This window comes from Lithobates pipiens, unplaced genomic scaffold, assembly GCF_037356315.1.
Source record: "Lithobates pipiens isolate NorthernLeopardFrog02 unplaced genomic scaffold, aLitPip1_a1.2 Scaffold_30, whole genome shotgun sequence".
NCBI lineage: Eukaryota > Metazoa > Chordata > Amphibia > Anura > Ranidae > Lithobates > Lithobates pipiens.
Genome location: NW_027507791.1, coordinates 37,988,351 through 38,009,794, shown reverse-complemented (window position 1 = coordinate 38,009,794; position 21,444 = coordinate 37,988,351). Strand labels below are relative to the sequence as shown.

Genomic DNA, 21,444 nt, shown 5'->3' with positions numbered 1-21,444 from the left:
ATAGAGAATAGAATTAAGTGACAGTCCAGTGTGTGATTCCCCCCAAATCATTCACCTTCCATTCACCTCCAATTATACCCTAAAACCCGTACATATAAAGAGCAACTCCGGCTGCAATACTCCCCCCCCCCCCCCCCCCGCCCGCGCATACTCACCGATTCCAGGTCCAGCACCGCCCACCATTAGAACGACGTCTCATCCAATCACGGGCTGTCAGCTCAGGGTGTCATGGACACGCCCCCTTTTTTTTTATTAGAAAATTACACATAACCCCCCCAAACATTATACTTTATTTTAATTTTTTTTTAGTAGAGACCCTAGAGAATATAACGGCGATTGTTGTCATTTTTTTATGTCACACGGTATTTACGCAACCCAATTTTTTGGGGAAAAAATACACTTTAATAAATCAAAAAAATATATATAACACAATATATACCCCCATTCTGTATGTAAATAGATACCCAACATGTCACGCTTCAAAATTGAGCACGCTCGTGGAATTTGCGTCAAACTACGGTGCTTAATAAACTCCATAGGGGACACGTGAAATTATTATTATTTTTTTTTACAGGTTACCAGTTTAGAGTTACAGAGGAGGTCTAGTGCTAGAATTATTGCTCTCGCTCTAACGTTTGCGGCGATACCTCACATGTGTGGTAAGAATACCGTTTACATATAGAGTGTAGGTGGGCGGTCCTCCCTCCTGGACTGAACAGTGGGGGTGGGCGGTCCTCCCTCCTGGGCTGAGCAGTGGAGGTGGGCGGTCCTCCCTCCTGGGCTGAGCAGTGGAGGTGGGCGGTCTTCCCTCCTGGACTGAGCAGTGGAGGTGGGCGGTCCTCCCTCTTGGGCTGAGCAGTGGAGGTGGGCGGTCCTCCCTCCTGGGCTGAGCAGTGGAGGTGGGCGGTCCTCCCTCCTGGGCTGAGCAGTGGAGGTGGGAGGTCCTCACTCCTGGGCTGAACGGTGGAGGTGGGCGGTCCTCCCTCCTGGGCTGAGCAGTGGAGGTGGGCGGTCCTCCCTCCTGGGCTGAGCAGTGGAGGTGGGCGGTCTTCCCTCCTGGACTGAGCAGTGGAGGTGGGCGGTCCTCCCTCCTGGGCTGAGCAGTGGAGGTGGGCGGTCCTCCCTCCTGGGCTGAGCAGTGGAGGTGGGCGGTCCTCCCTCCTGGGCTGAGCAGTGGAGGTGGGCGGTCTTCCCTCCTGGACTGAGCAGTGGAGGTGGGCGGTCCTCCCTCCTGGGCTGAGCAGTGGAGGTGGGCGGTCCTCCCTCCTGGGCTGAGCAGTGGAGGTGGGCGGTCCTCCCTCCTGGGCTGAGCAGTGGAGGTGGGAGGTCCTCACTCCTGGGCTGAACGGTGGAGGTGGGCGGTCCTCCCTCCTGGGCTGAGCAGTGGAGGTGGGCGGTCCTCCCTCCTGGGCTGAGCAGTGGAGGTGGGCGGTCCTCCCTCCTGGACTGAGCAGTGGAGGTGGGAGGTCCTCCCACCTGGGCTGAGCAGTGAATGTGGGCGGTCCTTCCTCCTGGGCTGAGCAGTGGAGGTGGGCGGTCCTCCCTCCTGGGCTGAGCAGTGGAGGTGGGCAGTGCTCCTCCTGGGCTTAGCAGTGGAGGTGGGCGGTCCTCCCTCCTGGGCTAAGCAGTGGAGGTGGGCGGTCCTCCCTCCTGGGCTGAGCAGTGGAGGTGGGCGGTCCTCCCTCCTGGGCTGAGCAGTGGAGGTGGGCAGTGCTCCTCCTGGGCTTAGCAGTGGAGGTGGGCGGTCCTCCCTCCTGGGCTAAGCAGTGGAGGTGGGCGGTCCTCCCTCCTGGGCTGAGCAGTGGAGGTGGGCAGTGCTCCTCCTGGGCTTAGCAGTGGAGGTGGGCGGTCCTCCCTCCTGGGCTGAGCAGTGGAGGTGGGCGGTCCTCCCTCCTGGGCTGAGCAGTGGAGGTGGGCAGTGCTCCTCCTGGGCTTAGCAGTGGAGGTGGGCGGTCCTCCCTCCTGGGCTAAGCAGTGGAGGTGGGCGGTCCTCCCTCCTGGGCTGAGCAGTGGAGGTGGGCAGTGCTCCTCCTGGGCTTAGCAGTGGAGGTGGGCGGTCCTCCCTCCTGGGCTAAGCAGTGGAGGTGGGCGGTCCTCCCTCCTGGGCTGAGCAGTGGAGGTGGGCGGTCCTCCCTCCTGGGCTGAGCAGTGGAGGTGGGCAGTGCTCCTCCTGGGCTTAGCAGTGGAGGTGGGCGGTCCTCCCTCCTGGGCTGAGCAGTGGAGGTGGGCGTTCCTCCCTCCTGGGCTGAGCAGTGGAGGTGGGCGGTCCTCCTCCTGGGCTGAGTAATGAAGGTGGGCGGTCCTCCCTCCTGGTGTAGAATCAGATTGTATAGTGTATGGTCAGCTTTAACGCTACCAAATCCGTTTAATATCAATACACACCGATACAATCCAATGAATTTGTATCCAATCAGACAAGCCCTGGGGCAACATCATTTCATGGTAGATCTAATGGAGGTTGTGTGGCGGCCCGTCCATAGGGGGCGCCTGGGCACGCCCCCCCCCCCCCTTCCCTATCACACTGATCCCCCTCCCCTCCCCCATCTCCTGTTTGCATACATCTTCACTGCTCTGACTGCCCCCCTTTCCTTCCCACATTACTTTTTATCTCTTCCAAACTGTTGAGCGGCTCAGTACATTCTCTGCACTCATTAAGGTGGCCGTAGGAATGACATTAAAAAGGAATCATCTACACCTTAATGAGTGCAGAGAATGTACTGAGCCGCTCCACAGTTTGGAAGAGATAAAAAGTAATGTGGGAAGGAAAGGGTGTCAGTCAGTGATTGGACCCCTAAAGAGGAATGCCCAGATGTGAGACCACACTTGTAAAGAAGAACTCAGCACAGGGATGGTGGAAACCCCTCATAATGGGCACAGCGGGTGTACAGACCCAGGAGCTCAGCACAGGGATGGTGGGAACCCCTCATAATGGGCACAGGGGGTGTACAGACCTGGGAACTCAGCACAGGGATGGTGAGAACCCCTCATAATGGGCACAGCGGGTGTACAGACCCAGGAACTCAGCACAGGGATGGTGAGAACCCCTCATAATGGGCACAGCGGGTGTACAGACCCGGGAACTCAGCACAGAGATGGAGGGAACCCCTCATAATGGGTACAGCGGGGGTACAGACCCGGGAACTCAGCACAGGGATGGTGAGAACCCCTCATAATGGGCACAGCGGGTGTACAGACCCAGGAACTCAGCACAGGGATGGTGGGAACCCCTCATAATGGGCACAGCAGGTGTACAGACCTGGGAACTCAGCACAGGGATGGTGAGAACCCCTCATAATGGGCACAGCGGGTGTACAAACCCAGGAGCTCAGCACAGGGATGGAGGGAACCCCTCATAATGGGTACAGCGGGTGTACAGACCCGGGAACTCAGCACAGAGATGGAGGGAACCCCTCATAATGGGTACAGCGGGGGTACAGACCCGGGAACTCAGCACAGGGATGGTGGGATCCCCTCATAATGGGCACAGCATGTGTACAGACCTGGGAACTCAGCACAGGGATGGTGGGAACCCCTCATAATGGGTACAGCGGGTGTACAGACCCGGGAACTCAGCACAGGGATGGTGGAAACCCCTCATAATGGGCACAGCGGGTGTACAGACCCGGGAACTCAGCACAGGGATGGTGGGAACCCCTCATAATGGGCACAGCGGGTGTACAGACCCGGGAACTCAGCACAGGGATGGTGGGAACCCCTCATAATGGGCACAGCAGGTGTACAGACCCGGGAACTCAGCACAGGGATGGTGAGAACCCCTCATAATGGGCACAGCAGGTGTACAGACCTGGGAACTCAGCACAGGGATGGTGAGAACCCCTCATAATGGGCACAGCAGGTGTACAGACCTGGGAACTCAGCACAGGGATGGTGGGAACCCCTCATAAAGGGCACAGCGGGTGTACAGACCTGGGAACTCAGCACAGGGGTGGTGGGAACCCCTCATAATGGGCACAGTAGGTGTGCAGACCCGGGAACTCAGCACAGGGATGGTGGGAACCCCTCATAAAGGGCACAGCGGGTGTACAGACCTGGGAACTCAGCACAGGGGTGGTGGGAACCCCTCATAATGGGCACAGTAGGTGTGCAGACCCGGGAACTCAGCACAGGGATGGTGGGAACCCCTCATAATGGGCACAGCAGATGTATAGACCCGGGAACTCAGCACAGGGGTGGTGGGAACCCCTCATAATGGACACAGCAGGTGTACAGACCTGGAAACTCAGCACAGGGGTGGTGGGAACCCCTCATAATGGGCACAGTAGGTGTGCAGACCCGGGAACTCAGCACAGGGATGGTGAGAACCCCTCATAATGGGCACAGCGGGTGTACAGACCCGGGAACTCAGCACAGGGATGGTGGAAACCCCTCATAATGGGCACAGCGGGTGTACAGACCCGGGAACTCAGCACAGGGATGGTGGGAACCCCTCATAATGGGCACAGCGGGTGTACAGACCCGGGAACTCAGCACAGGGATGGTGGGAACCCCTCATAATGGGCACAGCGGGTGTACAGACCCAGGAACTCAGCACAGGGATGGTGGGAACCCCTCTTAATGGTCACAGCAGGTGTACAGACCTGGGAACTCAGCACAGGGATGGTGAGAACCCCTCATAATGGGCACAGCAGGTGTACAGACCTGGGAACTCAGCACAGGGATGGTGAGAACCCCTCATAATGGGCACAGCAGGTGTACAGACCTGGGAACTCAGCACAGGGATGGTGGGAACCCCTCATAAAGGGCACAGCGGGTGTACAGACCTGGGAACTCAGCACAGGGGTGGTGGGAACCCCTCATAATGGGCACAGTAGGTGTGCAGACCCGGGAACTCAGCACAGGGATGGTGGGAACCCCTCATAATGGGCACAGCAGATGTATAGACCCGGGAACTCAGCACAGGGGTGGTGGGAACCCCTCATAATGGACACAGCAGGTGTACAGACCTGGGAACTCAGCACAGGGATGGTGGGAACCCCTCATAATGGGCACAGCGGGTGTACAGACCTGGGAACTCAGCACAGGGATGGTGAGAACCCCTCATAATGGGCACAGCGGGTGTACAGACCCGGGAACTCAGCACAGGGGTGGTGGGAACCCCTCATAATGGACACAGCAGGTGTACAGACCTGGGAACTCAGCACAGGGATGGTGGGAACCCCTCATAATGGGCACAGCAGGTGTACAGACCTGGGAACTCAGCACAGGGATGGTGGGAACCCCTCATAATGGGCACAGCGGGTGTACAGACCTGGGAACTCAGCACAGGGATGGTGGGAACCCCTCATAATGGGCACAGCGGGTGTACAGACCCGGGAACTCAGCACAGGGATGGTGGGAACCCCTCATAATGGGCACAGTGAGGCTGCAATTGATGACCTCAGTTTTATCTAGCAGTAATGATACATAATCACCTGATAAATGGCTATTCACAGCTCTGCATTACTAAAAATAGAATTTTTCAGTTTGCGCCCCCTCCCCCCCCTCCAAAAAAAAATTTGAGCACCAGCTGCCGCTGGTCACTGTATAGTGTATGGTCAGCCTAAATGATATTGTACAATCAGATTGTATGATATTCTTAAAGAAGATTGTACAATCGGATTGTAACGTTTGGGGTGAGATTGAAGAAGATTGCTGATAGTTGAACCCCGCCATGTGTTTCACCGTTTATCTGTCAGTAATTGGGCGTCCGATCTGACCTTCCGTCTGCCTGATTTGTGCTGTCTGAGTCCAATCTATTGAACGTCTTTTGGCTGTCCCCCCCCCCCCCCCCCCGGGAGAACAAACGCCCGTCATTGTCCAGGCCGTTCCTCGGACTTCTCTCTCTGTCAGCTTCAGCACCCACTGTGCCCCGGCCCTGCCTCCCGATTGGTCAGAAGTTCAGCAGAACTCTGCGAGTCCCGCCCCTTGGGGTTTATAATCCAGAATCCCCTCCATCCCTTATTCCATCTCAGGAGGGATCCGAGGGTTACTGGGGCTCTGCGCGCCCCCCAACAAATTTCCGTGATCACACACACACCATACAGGACGACCCAATGGAAGCCCCCAGGAATCCGCGACACCTGCTGGCCCTGGCCGCCATCTTCGCCCTCAGTAAGTTCACGTTTCTCCGTCCCGTCACCAAAAACTCTTTGTGTTTTTTCCCCCCCGCGGCTGGCGGTCAGAGTGGGCTGCGTGTGCAGGAAGCCTCTCTGAGGATTGCGTCTCTGCGGGCGGTTGGCACTTCACATAGAGCCAGGTGCCTTGTGGTTTTGTGGTTGCCACCGGGGCAGAGGGGGTGAGGGCACCTTTGTCTGCCCATGGAACCCGGGGGGGGGGGGGGGGCAAGCAGTGTGCCATGGCAGAGGGGGGCGCAGAGGATTCTGGGAGGTCAGGCTTCCCCATGCCATGAAATTCAATCAGCTGAAATCTAACCTATAACGGAGGATGTGTCATCTCCCCAGCCAATCAGATAATTCATTAATAAAAGATAAAGATAAAGAAATGTATAATATTTATTATATATAATTTTTATATATATAATATTTATTATATGAGAAAACTGTATAATATTTATTATATTAGAGAACTGTATAATATTTATTATATTAGAGAACTGTATAATATTTATTATATATATTTTTTATGTAATATTTATTATATGAGAAAACTGTATAATATTTATTATATTAGAGAACTGTATAATATTTATTATATATATTTTTTATGTAATATTTATTATATGAGAAAACTGTATAATATTTATTATATTAGAGAACTGTATAATATTTATTATATTAGAGAACTGTATAATATTTATTATATATATTTTTTATGTAATATTTATTATATGAGAAAACTGTATAATATTTATTATATTAGAGAACTGTATAATATTTATTATATTAGAGAACTGTATAATATTTATTATATATATTTTTTATGTAATATTTATTATATGAGAAAACTGTATAATATTTATTATATTAGAGAACTGTATAATATTTATTATATATATTTTTTATGTAATATTTATTATATGAGAAAACTGTATAATATTTATTATATTAGAGAACTGTATAATATTTATTATATATATTTTTAATGTAATATTTATTATATGAGAAAACTGTATAATCTTTATTATATTAGAGAATTGTATAATATTTATTATATTAGAGAACTGTATAATATTTATTATATATATTTTTTATATATATAATATTTATTATATGAGAAAACTGTATAATATTTATTATGTGATAGAACTGTATAATATTTATTATATGATAGAATTGTATAATATTTATTATATTAGAGAACTGTATAATATTTATTATATATATTTTTTATGTAATATTTATTATATGAGAAAACTGTATAATATTTATTATATTAGAGAACTGTATAATATTTATTATATTAGAGAACTGTATAATATTTATTATATATATTTTTTATGTAATATTTATTATATGAGAAAACTGTATAATATTTATTATATTAGAGAACTGTATAATATTTATTATATATATTTTTTATGTAATATTTATTATATGAGAAAACTGTATAATCTTTATTATATTAGAGAATTGTATAATATTTATTATATTAGAGAACTGTATAATATTTATTATATATATTTTTTATATATATAATATTTATTATATGAGAAAACTGTATAATATTTATTATATGATAGAATTGTATAATATTTATTATATTAGAGAACTGTATCATATTTATTATATATATTTTTTATGTAATATTTATTATATGAGAAAACTGTATAATCTTTATTATATTAGAGAACTGTATAATATTATATATATATATATATTTTTTTATAATATTTATTATATGAGAGAAATGTATAATATTTATTATATATACATATATATTTTTTATATATAATATTTATTATGTGATAGACCTGTCTAATATTTATTATGTGATAGAACTGTATAATATTTATCATATGAGAGAAATGTCTAATATTTATTATATGATAGAACTGTATAATATTTATTATATATATATATATATATATATATATATATATATCTTTTTTTATATATATAATATTAATTATATGAGAAAACTGTCTAATATTTATTATGTGATAGAACTGCATAATATTTATTATATTAGAGAAATGTATAATATTTATTATGTTAGAGAACTGTATAATATTTATTATATATATATTTTTTATATAATATTTATTATAAGAAAAAACTGTATAGTATTTATTATATTAGAGAACTGTAAAAAAAATTATTATATGAGAGAAATGTCTAATATTTATTATATGATAGAACTATATAATATTTGTTATATTAGAGAAATGTATAATATTTATATTAGAGAAATGTATAATATTTATTATATGATGGAAATGTATAATATATTATATGATCACCATTTAATGTAACTGTATACTAAGTACTATATAATAGTCAGTATATTACAAAGTATATTACAAAAATGTGTAAAATATAATATATATATATGTAGAATATTCATGAAAAAAAAGCAAATGTCTAATATGTATTATATGATATAAGTTTATAGTATTGACTATGTCATATAAATGTCAAATATGTATTAGATATTTTAAATGGATAATATTCTAAAATAATATAAATGTATAATAGCCATTATGTAATATAAATATTATCTATTAAATAACTATATATATTTTTTACATAATCTAAATATAATATTTATAAATAATATACAGGTATAATATTCCTTATATGATTTAAATGTACAATATTCATTAAATAATATAAATATAAAATATATATTATACGTGTGTATTATCATGTATTGTGTATATAACATTTATTAGGTAAGTTTAAAATACTTATTAAATCATAAGTCTATATCAGTTATTATATAACATATAAGTGGAATAATGACTATAGAGTATACATGTATAACGGTCACAATAAAATATAAATATTATATATTATATAAATGATATCATATACATTTATAATAGTAATTATCGGTCACAGCAGGAATAAAAAGAAATGCCGGTAATTTTAGCTCCTCTCCATGTATTTCAGTACTAAAAACAATAATACATTTGGTTGGAGTTCTGCTTTAACAGGAAGATCCACCTCGGCTTCAAGGATAGGCAAATGTAGACCCCCCCCCCTCCTGTGTAGTCCAAAAAAATAAAACATTTTTTTTTAAATTGCCCCTTTAAGGAAAAAAAAAAAGTCCTTTAACATAGTGCACTGTGTACGAGCGCCGGACACAGTGCACTATGGGAAGCGCCACGTCAATGCAATCACAAGATTGTAGACGCTGCGCTTCGTTTGCGGGCTCTTGGATTGGAGTGACAGCAGCATTTTTAATGTCCAACTTTACTTCCCTAAGCCCTTGTACACACGGTCAGACATTCCGATGGACAATGTCTGATCGGACTGTGTTGTCGGATAATCCGACCGTGTGTGGGCTCCATCGGACTGTTTCCTGTCGGAATATCCGACGGACCAAGTTTTCCAGCTGGGCTATAAAATTTTCCGACAACATGATCTGATCGGACTTTGTCCGATCGTTTGGAGAGAATTCCGATCGGACAAAGTGCCACGCATGCTCAGATCAAATTCCTAGACCAAAGCTATTGGCTACTAGCCTGAACGTAGTCCCGTCCTAACGAAATAACGTCATCACGTTACGTACAATTGGATTTTCCGACAACTTTGTCCGACCGTGTGTATGCAACAGTTTCAGACAAAATCCAACGGATTTGGTTGTCGGAATGTCCGATCGTGTGTACAAGGGCTTAGACTCCGTGTAATCTACATGTTGTGTACACCTTCCCTGTCGCACTGATCCCCCTCCCCCTCCCCCTCCCCCATCTCCTGTTTGCATACATCTTCACTGCTCTGACTGCCCCCCTTTCCTTCCCACATTACTTCTTATCTCTTCCAAACTGTTGAGCGGCTCAGCACATTCTCTGCACTCATTAAGGTGGCCGTAGGAATGACATTAAAAAGGAATCATCTACACCTTAATGAGTGCAGAGAATGTACTGAGCCGCTCCACAGATTGGAAGAGATAAAAAGTAATGTGGGAAGGAAAGGGGGGCAGTCAGTGATTGGACCCCTAAAGAGGAATGCCCAGATGTGAGACCACACTTGTAAAGAAGAACTCAGCACAGGGATGGTGGAAACCCCTCATAATGGGCACAGCGGGTGTACAGACCCGGGAACTCAGCACAGGGATGGTGGGAACCCCTCATAATGGGCACAGCGGGTGTACGGGCCCGGGAACTCAGCACAGGGATGGTGAGAACCCCTCATAATGGGCACAGCGGGTGTACAGACCTGAGAACTCAGCACAGGGATGGTGGCAACCTCTCATAATGGGCACAGCAGGTGTACAGACCCGGGAACTCAGCACAGGGATGGTGGGAACCTCTCATAATGGGCACAGCGGGTGTACAGACCTGAGAACTCAGCACAGGGATGGTGGGAACCCCTCATAATGGGCACAGCGGGTGTACAGACCCGAGATCTCAGCACAGGGATGGTGGGAACCTCTCATAATGGGCACAGCGGGTGTACAGACCCGAGATCTCAGCACAGGGATGGTGGGAACCTCTCATAATGGGCACAGCGGGTGTACAGACCCGGGAACTCAGCACAGGGATGGTGGGAACCCCTCATAATGGGCACAGCAGGTGTACAGACCTGGGAACTCAGCACAGGGATGGTGGGAACCCCTCATAATGGGCACAGCAGGTGTAAAAACCTGAGAACTCAGCACAGGGATGGTGGGAACCTCTCATAATGGGCACAACGGGTGTACAGACCTGGGAACTCAGCACAGGGATGGAGTTCTCCTTAAATATAGACATGGGCACATCTAATGGACACATTTTCCTTCTGCTCCACATTGAATTGGTTCTTGTCTAATGTTTGTTTTTTCAATTCTCCCCTCCTCAGCACTTTCTCCCGCCCGGGCCATTGAAGTATACACTGATCGGGAGATCTATAGCAACGTGGGGTCAAAGGTCCACCTCTCCTGCACATTCTGGTCTAGCGAATGGATCTCGGATGACATCTCAGTAAGCTGGCACTTCCAGCCGGACAATGCTCGGGACACGTATTCGGTAAGGCCGACCACCAAACCATATGATATATTTTAGAAACATGGCGGTACATAGTCAGGTGGGGGGCCCGGGGTTTCCCAGTGAGCGGTTCTTCTAAGGGCCCCTTCCCACTGTTGTCTCATGTGGTGGTAGCATGCATCATTGAGGGCATCCTATTCATTTCTAAAGGACCTCCAATGAAGTCCCTGACCTCCCAACATAGGCCAAGGTGTGCCCACCTTCATTGGGGTCCAGCAACATCCCCGATCCCCAACGAAGGCCAACGATCCCCAACGAAGGCCAGCAAAGGCCAACGATCCCCAACGAAGGCCAACGATCCCCAACGAAGGCCAACGATCCCCAACGAAGGCCAGCAAAGGCCAACGATCTCCAACAAAGGCCAACGATCCCCAACGAAGGCCAACGAAGGCCAACGATCCCCAATGATCCCCAACAAAGGCCAACGATCCCCAATGATCCCCAATGATCCCCAACGATCCCCAATGATCCCCAACGATCCCCAACGAAGGCCAACGCTCGACATGCAGAACAATAAATTGGTATCTCTTCTCTAAGCTACTAATTCAATTTTATTGAATTCGTAACAAGATATGTTTAGTTTTGTTTATTTGTTTTCAACCGGATTCAAATTTTCCAAATGGATTTAAAATATTTGAAACAAATTTGAAACGAAAATATCGAATAAATCCGAATTTTTAGTGAAAGATAGCTGGTCCTATTGGATTCCAAATTCAAATTTCAGAAGATGACTACAGTTTTTTCTATTTTATTCTATTCTATGCCTTTATTTTATTTTCCATTCTATTCTGTTTTATTCTATTATATTCTTTTCAAATTTTTGAAGCCAGTTATATTCTTTCTATTTTTTTCTATTCCGTTATTTCTATTCTATTATTTGATTTTCAATTCTATTCTATTTCTTTATTTTCTGTTCTATTTTTTTATTGTCTGTTCTATTCTGTTTTATTCTGTTCTATTCCTTTTGAAATTCAAATTTCAGAAGATGGGTTATATTCTTTATATTGTATTCTGTTCTATTCTATCTAATCTATTCTATTTTATTCTATTATATTCCTTTTTTTCTATTTTATTTTATTCTATTCTATTCATTTCTAAATTCAAATTTCAATATTGCTATACAGTCTTCTTACTATTCTCTTCTACTTTTTTCTATTCTATTCTTTTAATTTATTTTCTATTCTATTATATTCTTTTTGAATTTCGGAAAACAATTATATTCTTTATATTTTATTCTATTCTATTATTTTCTATTCTATTCTTTTCTATTTTATTCTTTCAATGTTCTTCTATTCTATTCTAAGTCGTGAATATTCACATGCGTGGTCTGAGGACGTAGACGACACATAACCGGGCCCTGGTGTCTCTTTCCCCCTTTAGATATTCCACTATGCCAAGGGAGAGGCCCATATAGATGACACGGGCCTCTTCAAAGACCGCATCGAGTGGGTTGGCTATCCGAGGAGCAAAGATGGATCCATCGTCATCCACAACCTGGACTACAGTGACAACGGGACATTCACCTGCGATGTGAAGAACCCTCCTGATGTGGTGGGGAAGTCCTCCTACGTCCACCTGCTTGTCTATGATAAAGGTGAGTTTCCAGAATGTTTTTGGGTCCCACCTGAGGCCCGGAAAGAGTAAAAAATTCATTCAGGGTTTTACTGTTGGGGAGATTCATCTTACTTCCTGTCCTTGTGACACGTGGACAACAAACCTTGCCACCAGACCAAAGGACGTTGACCAGGCTTTCTCAACCAGGATTCTGTTGAACGCTAGGGCATCTCCAGAGGTTTCAAAGGGTTCCTTGAGCAGGTTCTGCCTCTCAGATAAGTCATAAGTGACTCCAGTGTTCTTTTCTTTCAGCTTTTGAGTGGGACATTCTTATCATTGATGGTAAATGTATAGGGTAATCTTCCTACTGGCCACCAGTTTGAATATGGTCCTTCTCCCACTGACAGAGCATTGCACTCATCTCCAATGTTGGGGGAAACTACACTGACCACCAATGTAAGAGGCCCTTCTCCATTGACCATCAATGTAAGGGGACACTACACTGACCACCAATGTAAGAGGCCCTTCTCCATTGACCATCAATGTAAGGGGACACTACACTGACCACCAATGTAAGAGGCCCTTCTCCATTGACCATCAATGTAAGGGGACACTACACTATCAATGTAAGGGGGTCCTTCTCTATTGACCATCAATGTAAGGGGACACTACACTGACTATCAATGTAAGGGGGTCCTTCTCTATTGACCATCAATGTAAGGGGACACTACACTAACCACCAATGTAAGGGGCTCCTTCTCTATTGGCTATCAATGTAAGGGGACACTACACTGACCATCAATGTAAGGGGGTCCTTCTCTATTGAGCATCAATGTAAGGGGACACTACACTGACCACCAGTGTAAGGGGTCTTTCTCTATTGACCATCAATGTAAGGGGACACTACACTAAACATCAATGTAAGGGGTCCTTCTCTACTGAGCATCAATGTAAGGAGGACACTACACTAACCACCATTGTAAGGGGGTCCTTCTCCATTGACCATCAATGTAAGGGGACACTACACTGACCACCAGTGTAAGGGGTCCTTCTCTATTGACCATCAATGTAAGGAGGACACTACACTAACCACCATTGTAAGGGGATCCTTCTCCATTGACCATCAATGTAAGGGGACACTACACTGACCACCAATGTAAGGGGTCCTTTACCTTTGAGCATTAAAGTATGGGGGTGCTACACTGACCATCAATGTAAGGGGGCACTACACTGACCACCAGCGTAAGGGGTTCTTCCCCATTGACCATCAATTTTAGGGGGCACTACACCAACCACCAGTGTATGGGGGCCCTTCTCCACTGAATACTAATATACTAGAGCAGTGCACTACCTTCATCATCAATGAAAGGAGCCACGGGGGGGGGGGGGGGGCACTACACTGACCACCAATGTAAAGGGGGACCTTCTCTACTGACCACCAACATAAAGGGGGACTATACTGACCACCAGTGTAAGGTGGATTCATCTCCCACTTACTACTAATGTAATAGAGCATCACCAATGTAAGGGGTCACTACACTGACCACAAATGTAAGGGGGGACTACACCAACCACCAATGTAAGGGGGGACTACACCAACCACCAATGTAAAGGGAGACTACACCAACCACCAATGTAAGTGGGTTCTTCTCCCACTGACGACTAATATACTGGAGCACTGCACTCATCACCAATGTAAAGTGGCACTGCACTCATCACCAATGTAAAGTGGCACTGCACTCATCACCAATGTAAGGAACACTACATTGACCACCAATGTTAGGGTGGTCATACAATTACCACTAATATAAGGTGGCCATACACAAATATTGTTGTAACTGCAACACTGTAAACACTGAGCATGAACCAATCAGGTTGCACGATCTGAGTCTTTAACAGACACCTCAATGGGGGGATAAAGGTTATGCAGTGTAAGCTTATCTGTGTTGGGAGCAACTCATTGACCTCCATGTTCTTTGTGCTCCCATAGCTCCAGTCCGTGCCGGGATGGTCCTCGGTATCATCATTGGAGCTGCGCTCATCCTGGTAATCATTGTGGCTCTCCTGGCTTACCTCATCCGTTACTGCTGGCTAAGACGACAAATCAGAGTACAGAGGGAGCTCAGGTAGGTCCAAAGAGTTCATTGTCCTCTCTGGTGAATTACGCCACTATCAACTGGCCAAGTTTTATAATTGGTGGATGGGTGGCCATCGCCGACCACATCCTGGCCCAATTTAAACTGTGAGGATCGGGTCATGGAGGTATTCCCTTACATGAGTGCTTCTGGATTGATGTTTTCTTTGCTTACAGAGATTGTCCATCTTGGTGGACAATCTCTGCATGAGTGGTGGTCATTGATCCCTTTCCAACAGTATATGTGTGCTACGTTCACCCGCAGGCCAAATTCAAAGATGCGTCACATATAACTAGTGTAGGGTAGGAGCTCTGGATCCCAAATTGTTTGATGTTCTAAAAAAGAGTCTATAGGATCCACATATTAAAGTGCAGTAACTCGTGGTAGGAAGTTCTCAGGTCAACATTTTTGTTTTGGGGGTTCTTCTGCAAGGCCATTTCTTGTGTTTTAATTTTCCATATGTTTTAGCCCCGATGAAGGGGACTCCTCAGAACCCCCTGTGTTGGTTTGGTTTAGAACAATCAGAGCAATAAATGCATTTGGGTTTTTACCTTTGGTTTGGTGATGTGTGTCTTTCACCCTACGTGGAAGGTCCATCATGGTAGTTCGAAAGCCGGGCAGATGACTTACCACCAGACATCTATCAGGCTGTAGGTACCCTATATTAGAGTAAATGAACCAACTCATCTGGGGTAGAACTGGTGGAGGGGTTATTCCCTTTTTATTTTAGGGCTGCTGGGTCACGTTTGCCACAAAGAAGACCTTTTTCTGGGTAGTGGAAGATGCAGATGAAGATACAGTCATAGCCCTGACTACCCTGTAGGAGGCCTACTACTACTGCAGCTAGTGTTCTGTGGTCACATTATTCAAGAGAAAACCATTCAACCATCAATGGCCTCCTCTGCCCTCTTGCCCATAATTCTCTGCTGCAGGTAACATGGAGCTAGTGCTCAATCTATATTAGGTCACTTGAGGGACATCTGAAACAATAGCCAGGGTTTTAACCCAACAACAAGAGAAGACAATTGTCTCATTCTCGTTTTTGGTCTTCACTTCATATCTGGTTCTTGTTTGCAGCGCGCTGGAAAGAGGAAAGCTCCACAAGTTATCGAAGGGCTCCAAAGGCTCACGACAGGTAAGAAGCAATGTGAGTTCAAATTTTTAAACAAATTCTTGCCCTTGGGGAGCAGAAACGCATTTTCTCTTTAAAATATGCAGGCTGCTCCTTTCTTCCAGGCCCCGCTCCTCTCCATGCTGGACCAGACCCGCAGCTTCAAGTCCGCCAGCGACAAGAAATCCAAAGGCCTAGGCGACTCCCGCAAGGATAGGAAGTAGCAATTAGCCGGCAGGGAAGGTACACAAAAGGCAGAAGAAGAGTCCCCCCGCAGCTCTAAGGTGATCTACACCATCGAGATGGAACTGAGGGGGGACGAAGGTGGGGACAAGCCCCACCGAGCCGCTGTGAAGTCTCCTAGCAAAAACAGCCTCAAAAACGCCTTAAAGAATTTAATAAAAAGTGACTCAGAGAAACACCCCTAATCAACCAGAGAAAGCCGGGGACCTGGGAATAGTGACGTCCAATGTGGATCCAAGACAGGTCAAGTCAATCATCATGTTCACCTTGACAATCCTCTAAAACGACAGCTATAGCTGGGCTTTAATTGTGGCACAAAGAAGTTCATGAAAACTGATTCTAGAAAAACCTCAACTATGGAATCCATCAAAAGCTCTTTTGGCTTGTTTCAGTCTTCAAATCCTTGAAAAACAAGTACTTCTTAATTTCATGAGCTTGTTGTGAATGTTCCACCAGATTGGTGGACACCATGCTTCCGCATCAACCATAAACATTCACAGTGTCGCCAAATGGACACGACTGTTGGTCCTCACGTAAAGGCTTCTCTTGGAGAAGTTTCTCATTTTACTCCAAGAAAGTCCAAAATTACCACATAACCATAGACATTTGTAATGTCACCAAGATGGACACTAGTGTTGGTCTTCACCTAAAAGCTTTTCTTGGAGAAATTTCTCATTTCAATCAAAGGAAGTCTAAATTTACTACATAACCATAGACGTTCGTAATGTCACCAAGATGGACAGTAGTGTTGGTCTTCACCTAAAGGCTTCTGTTGGAGAAGTTTCTCATTTCACTCCAAGGAAGTCAAAAATAACGACATAACCATAGACCTTCATCATGTCACCAAGATGAACACTAGTGTTAGTCCACACCTAAAGGCTTCTCTTGGAGAAGTTTCTCATTTTACTCCAAGAAAGTCTAAAATTACTACATAACCATAGACATTCGTAATGTCACCAAGATGGACACTAGTGTTGGTCTTCACCTAAAAGCTTTTCTTGGAGAAATTTCTCATTTCAATCAAAGGAAGTCTAAATTTACTACATAACCATAGACGTTCATAATGTCACCAAGATGGACAGTAGTGTTGGTCCTCACCTAAAGGCTTCTGTTGGAGAAGTTTCTCATTTTACTCCAAGAAAGTCTAAAATTACTACATAACTATAGACATTTGTAATGTCACCAAGATGGACACTAGTGTTGGTCTTCACCTAAAAGCCTTTCTTGGAGAAATTTCTCATTTCAATCAAAGGAAGTCTAAGGTTACTACATAACCATAGACTTTCGTAATGTCACCAAGATGGACACTAGTGTTGGTCTTCACCTAAAAGCCTTTCTTGGAGAAATTTCTCATTTCAATCAAAGGAAGTCTAAGGTTACTACATAACCATAGACTTTCGTAATGTCACCAAGATGGACACTAGTGTTGGTCTTCACCTAAAAGCTTTTCTTGGAGAAATTTCTCATTTCAATCAAAGGAAGTCTAAATTTACTACATAACCATAGACGTTCATAATGTCACCAAGATGGACAGTAGTGTTGGTCCTCACCTAAAGGCTTCTGTTGGAGAAGTTTCTCATTTTACTCCAAGAAAGTCTAAAATTACTACATAACTATAGACATTTGTAATGTCACCAAGATGGACACTAGTGTTGGTCTTCACCTAAAAGCCTTTCTTGGAGAAATTTCTCATTTCAATCAAAGGAAGTCTAAGGTTACTACATAACCATAGACTTTCGTAATGTCACCAAGATGGACACTAGTGTTGGTCTTCACCTAAAAGCCTTTCTTGGAGAAATTTCTAATTTCAATCAAAGGAAGTCTAAGGTTACTACATAACCATAGACTTTCGTAATGTCACCAAGATGGACACTAGTGTTGGTCTTCACCTAAAAGCTTTTCTTGGAGAAATTTCTCATTTCAATCAAAGGAAGTCTAAATTTACTACATAACCATAGATGTTCGTAATGTCACCAAGATGGACACTAGTGTTAGTCCTCACCTAAAGGCTTCTGTTGGAGAAGTTTCTCATTTCACTTCAAGAAAGTCTAAAATAACGACATAACCATAGACCTTCATCATGTCACCAAGATGAACACTAGTGTTAGTCCTCACGTAAAAGTTTCTCTTGGAGCCGTTTTTCATTTCACTCCAGGGAAGTCTAAAATAACTACATAATTATATAGACATTCGTAATGTTACCAAGATAGACAAAAGTTTTGGTCCTTACCTAAAAGCTTCTCTTGCAGAAACTTCCTCATTTGAAGTCTAAAATGACTACACAACCTAAGAGGCCTTCAGTCCACTTTTTGGCCATTATATTTCTTTAGATACACATAAGGTCATTCATTGAGTTAATTTCTTCCATTTAAAGTTTCAGTTATAGTTGCTGCTTTCCAAAAAAAAAAAAAAAAGTCTAGTCTTGGCCATTTTGTTTGGCTTGACTTCATTATGACGTCCAGGCTCTCATGATCCACCCCCTGAGAGCATTCTTCCCAGGTCCCCAGCAGTTCTACTGGTGCGGCTAATGCCTTTTTTTTTTTTATATAAATAACAATTTTGTGTTACGCATAGAACCATCGTGTACCTTTTGTTTTTTTTCCCTGCTGGAAATTAGCAAGAACTCTCAGAGAAACCAAGAATGAACGTAGACCTCCTCTAGGATACAGGGACCTCCACCCCCAGGAGTGGCTGCAATGCGATGCAATGCAAACATTACCCAACGGGAGCACCGTGTATTCTCAAAGGATCCTTTATATGATCAAGGGACGGCTCACGAGGGGTATCTAGTTTCGGCCTCGCTTTCAAGACCAGATGGGATTGCCTCATGAAGACCCTCGAGAAGGCAAGAAATATGCCACCATAAGCCTCCCTTCCTTTTAGCAGTCTTGACCCCACAGTTGTTCCTACCAAAAAAAAAAAAAGAAGACGTGGCAATGCATCATGGGACATGGTTTAACAAAATGAGGAGACGCGATTTTTTTTTGGCCCACCAGGCAGCTGCAAAATTTCATGTGCTCCTCAAAATCCATCAAAAAGTACAAATATTGCCCTTTCTGCCTCTCTCCAGGGCAATATTTCTACAGCGTTAACCCCCTTATGCCACCAACGGCAAGGCCGTTAAGGCATATACCTTGTTTCTGTTAACTCCGCTGAGGCCTAAGTGGCAATCCCAGCATTCACCGGGGCCAACAGGAACCATAATAAAACCCAAGTCCCATAAACGTTGGCCAATCTCCGTAAGGAGCAACAGAAGGGGGCAAGTCTGCCAGGTTCTCCCCTGATTCCTCAGACCTTCCTGAGTTCCTGCAGGCCCTCAAGTCTGAAATTCAAAGTCAATGTAGTTTTTAATACCGGTCTTCAGTTCGTCTCATCATTTTCTATGGTGCTGCATCGTACGCCATTTTTCTTTTGTTTTCCGGGAAATGGAGACACAATGAAGTTTTCTGGAGATTTTTTTTGTATTTATATGGATAAAGAACAGATTTTTTTTTTTTGAATGTTCGGCCCTCTGTCATTAAACATTAACCAACTTCACAATTTTTTATTTTATTTTTTTGTATTATTTTTGAGACCTTCTCGATTTCAGTTTTATTTTTCACCATCGATAGCCTATTCACCGTTCCTTGACAGTAGGAGGTTGCCATGCATCCTGGGAAGGTTACCTCGGAAACGAGGGCTGACGGTTCAGCCTGTGCGGGATTGGCTGGCATAGAAACGACAACTTACACGCAAGGCTCTCGGGAGGACGCCATAGTGTCCAAGATGGCCGCCGGTGATTTTTTTTTTTTTTAAAGGGATTTCCATCATAGAGATCAGCGAAAGATTAACCTTTTCTTGGCCGGTCTGCCCATTTTTTTCACATGGGTTTCCATATCATGGGGGATGAAGCAGCGGTCAACAAGGGGTTGAACTTGGGGGTACTATGGAATTGAAAATGGCCCTATAGGCACAGGTGACACCGTCAGTCCTCTCTATATAAGTTCACATGTAAAAGATGTATATAATTTAAAAATATAAGTAGAGATTAGTAGAGTATATCACATTATTATTAGAGCCCCTATAGTAGCCAAGTCCCATCTAGTCACCGACCACATTAAAATTGTTAATAAAAACTGACATTTCTGAGAACCAAAAAAAACGTTGTCTGTCTTTTATTAGAGGATTGTGGATGGAAAATGATTGTATGGATGGGGTCAAGGACAAGTCCTCCAGCAGTGCAGAGTATTTCAGGAGAGGAGAGTTATAGAGGAAGGAGCAGAGTCCTCCAGCAGAGCAGAGTATGTCAGGAGAGGAGAGTTATAGAGGAAGGAGCAGAGCCCTCCAGCAGAAGAGAGTATTTCAGGAGAGTTAGGGAAAGAAGAAGAGTCCCCCCAGCAGTGCAGAGTATTTCAGGAGAGGAGAGTTATAGAGGAAGGAGCGGAGTCCTCCAGCAGTGCAGAGTATTTCAGGAGAGGAGAGTTATAGAGGAAGGAGCAGTGTCCTCCAGCAGAGTATTTCAGGAGAGGAGAGTTATAGAGGAAGGTGCAGAGTCCTCCAGCAGAGTATTTCAGGAGAGGAGAGTTATAGAGGAAGGAGCAGAGTCCTCCAGCAGAGTATTTCAGGAGAGGAGAGTTGTAGAGGAAGGAGCAGAGTCCGCCAGCAGTGCAGAGCATTTCAGGAGAGGAGAGTTATAGAGGAAGCAGCAGAGTCCTCCAGCAGTGCAGAGTATTTCAGGAGAGGAGAGTTATAGAGGAAGGAGCAGAGTCCTCCAGCAGTGCAGAGCATTTCAGGAGAGGAGAGTTATAGAGGAAGGAGCAGAGTCCTCCAGCAGAGCAGAGTATTTCAGGAGAGGAGAGTTATAGAGGAAGGAACAGAGTCCTACAGCAGAGTACTTCAGGAGAGGAGAGTTATAGAGGAAGGAGCAGAGTATTTCAGGAGAGGAGAGTAATAGAGGAAGGAGCAGAGTCCTCCAGCAGAGTATTTCAGGAGATGAGAGTTATAGAGGAAGGAGCAGAGTCCTCCAGCAGCGCAGAGTGTTTCAGGAGAGGAGAGTTATAGAGGAAGGTGCAGAGTCCTCCAGCAGAGTATTTCAGGTGAGGAGAGTTATAGAGGAAGGAGCAGAGTCCTCCAGCAATGCAGAGCATTTCAGGAGAGGAGAGTTATAGAGGAAGCAGCAGAGTCCTCCAGCAGTGCAGAGTATTTCAGGAGAGGAGAGTTAGATATAGGAGCAGAGACAGTTATATAATACATATCTTCATTAATTGCAATGAATA

The 21,444-nt window shown here is 44.4% G+C and overlaps 1 protein-coding gene across 3 annotated transcripts; it reads left to right on the top strand.

Annotated features, from left to right (window-relative positions):
* The first annotated feature begins 5,953 nt into the window (after positions 1–5,953).
* MPZ (myelin protein zero) lies at positions 5,954–18,566 on the top strand. Of its 3 annotated transcripts, none has more exons than XM_077464033.1 (6): positions 5,954–6,111; positions 10,962–11,128; positions 12,527–12,740; positions 14,691–14,826; positions 15,913–15,970; positions 16,072–18,566. In XM_077464033.1, exons 1-6 carry the CDS (start codon positions 6,054–6,056, stop codon positions 16,168–16,170), a joined length of 732 nt encoding a protein of 243 aa, XP_077320159.1. In that variant the 5' UTR covers positions 5,954–6,053; the 3' UTR covers positions 16,171–18,566. The 3 variants fall into 3 exon arrangements, with proteins under 3 accessions (XP_077320159.1, XP_077320157.1, XP_077320158.1); XM_077464031.1 differs by having other exon boundaries at positions 16,054–18,566; XM_077464032.1 differs by having other exon boundaries at positions 15,913–15,982.
* The last annotated feature ends 2,878 nt before the right edge of the window (positions 18,567–21,444 follow it).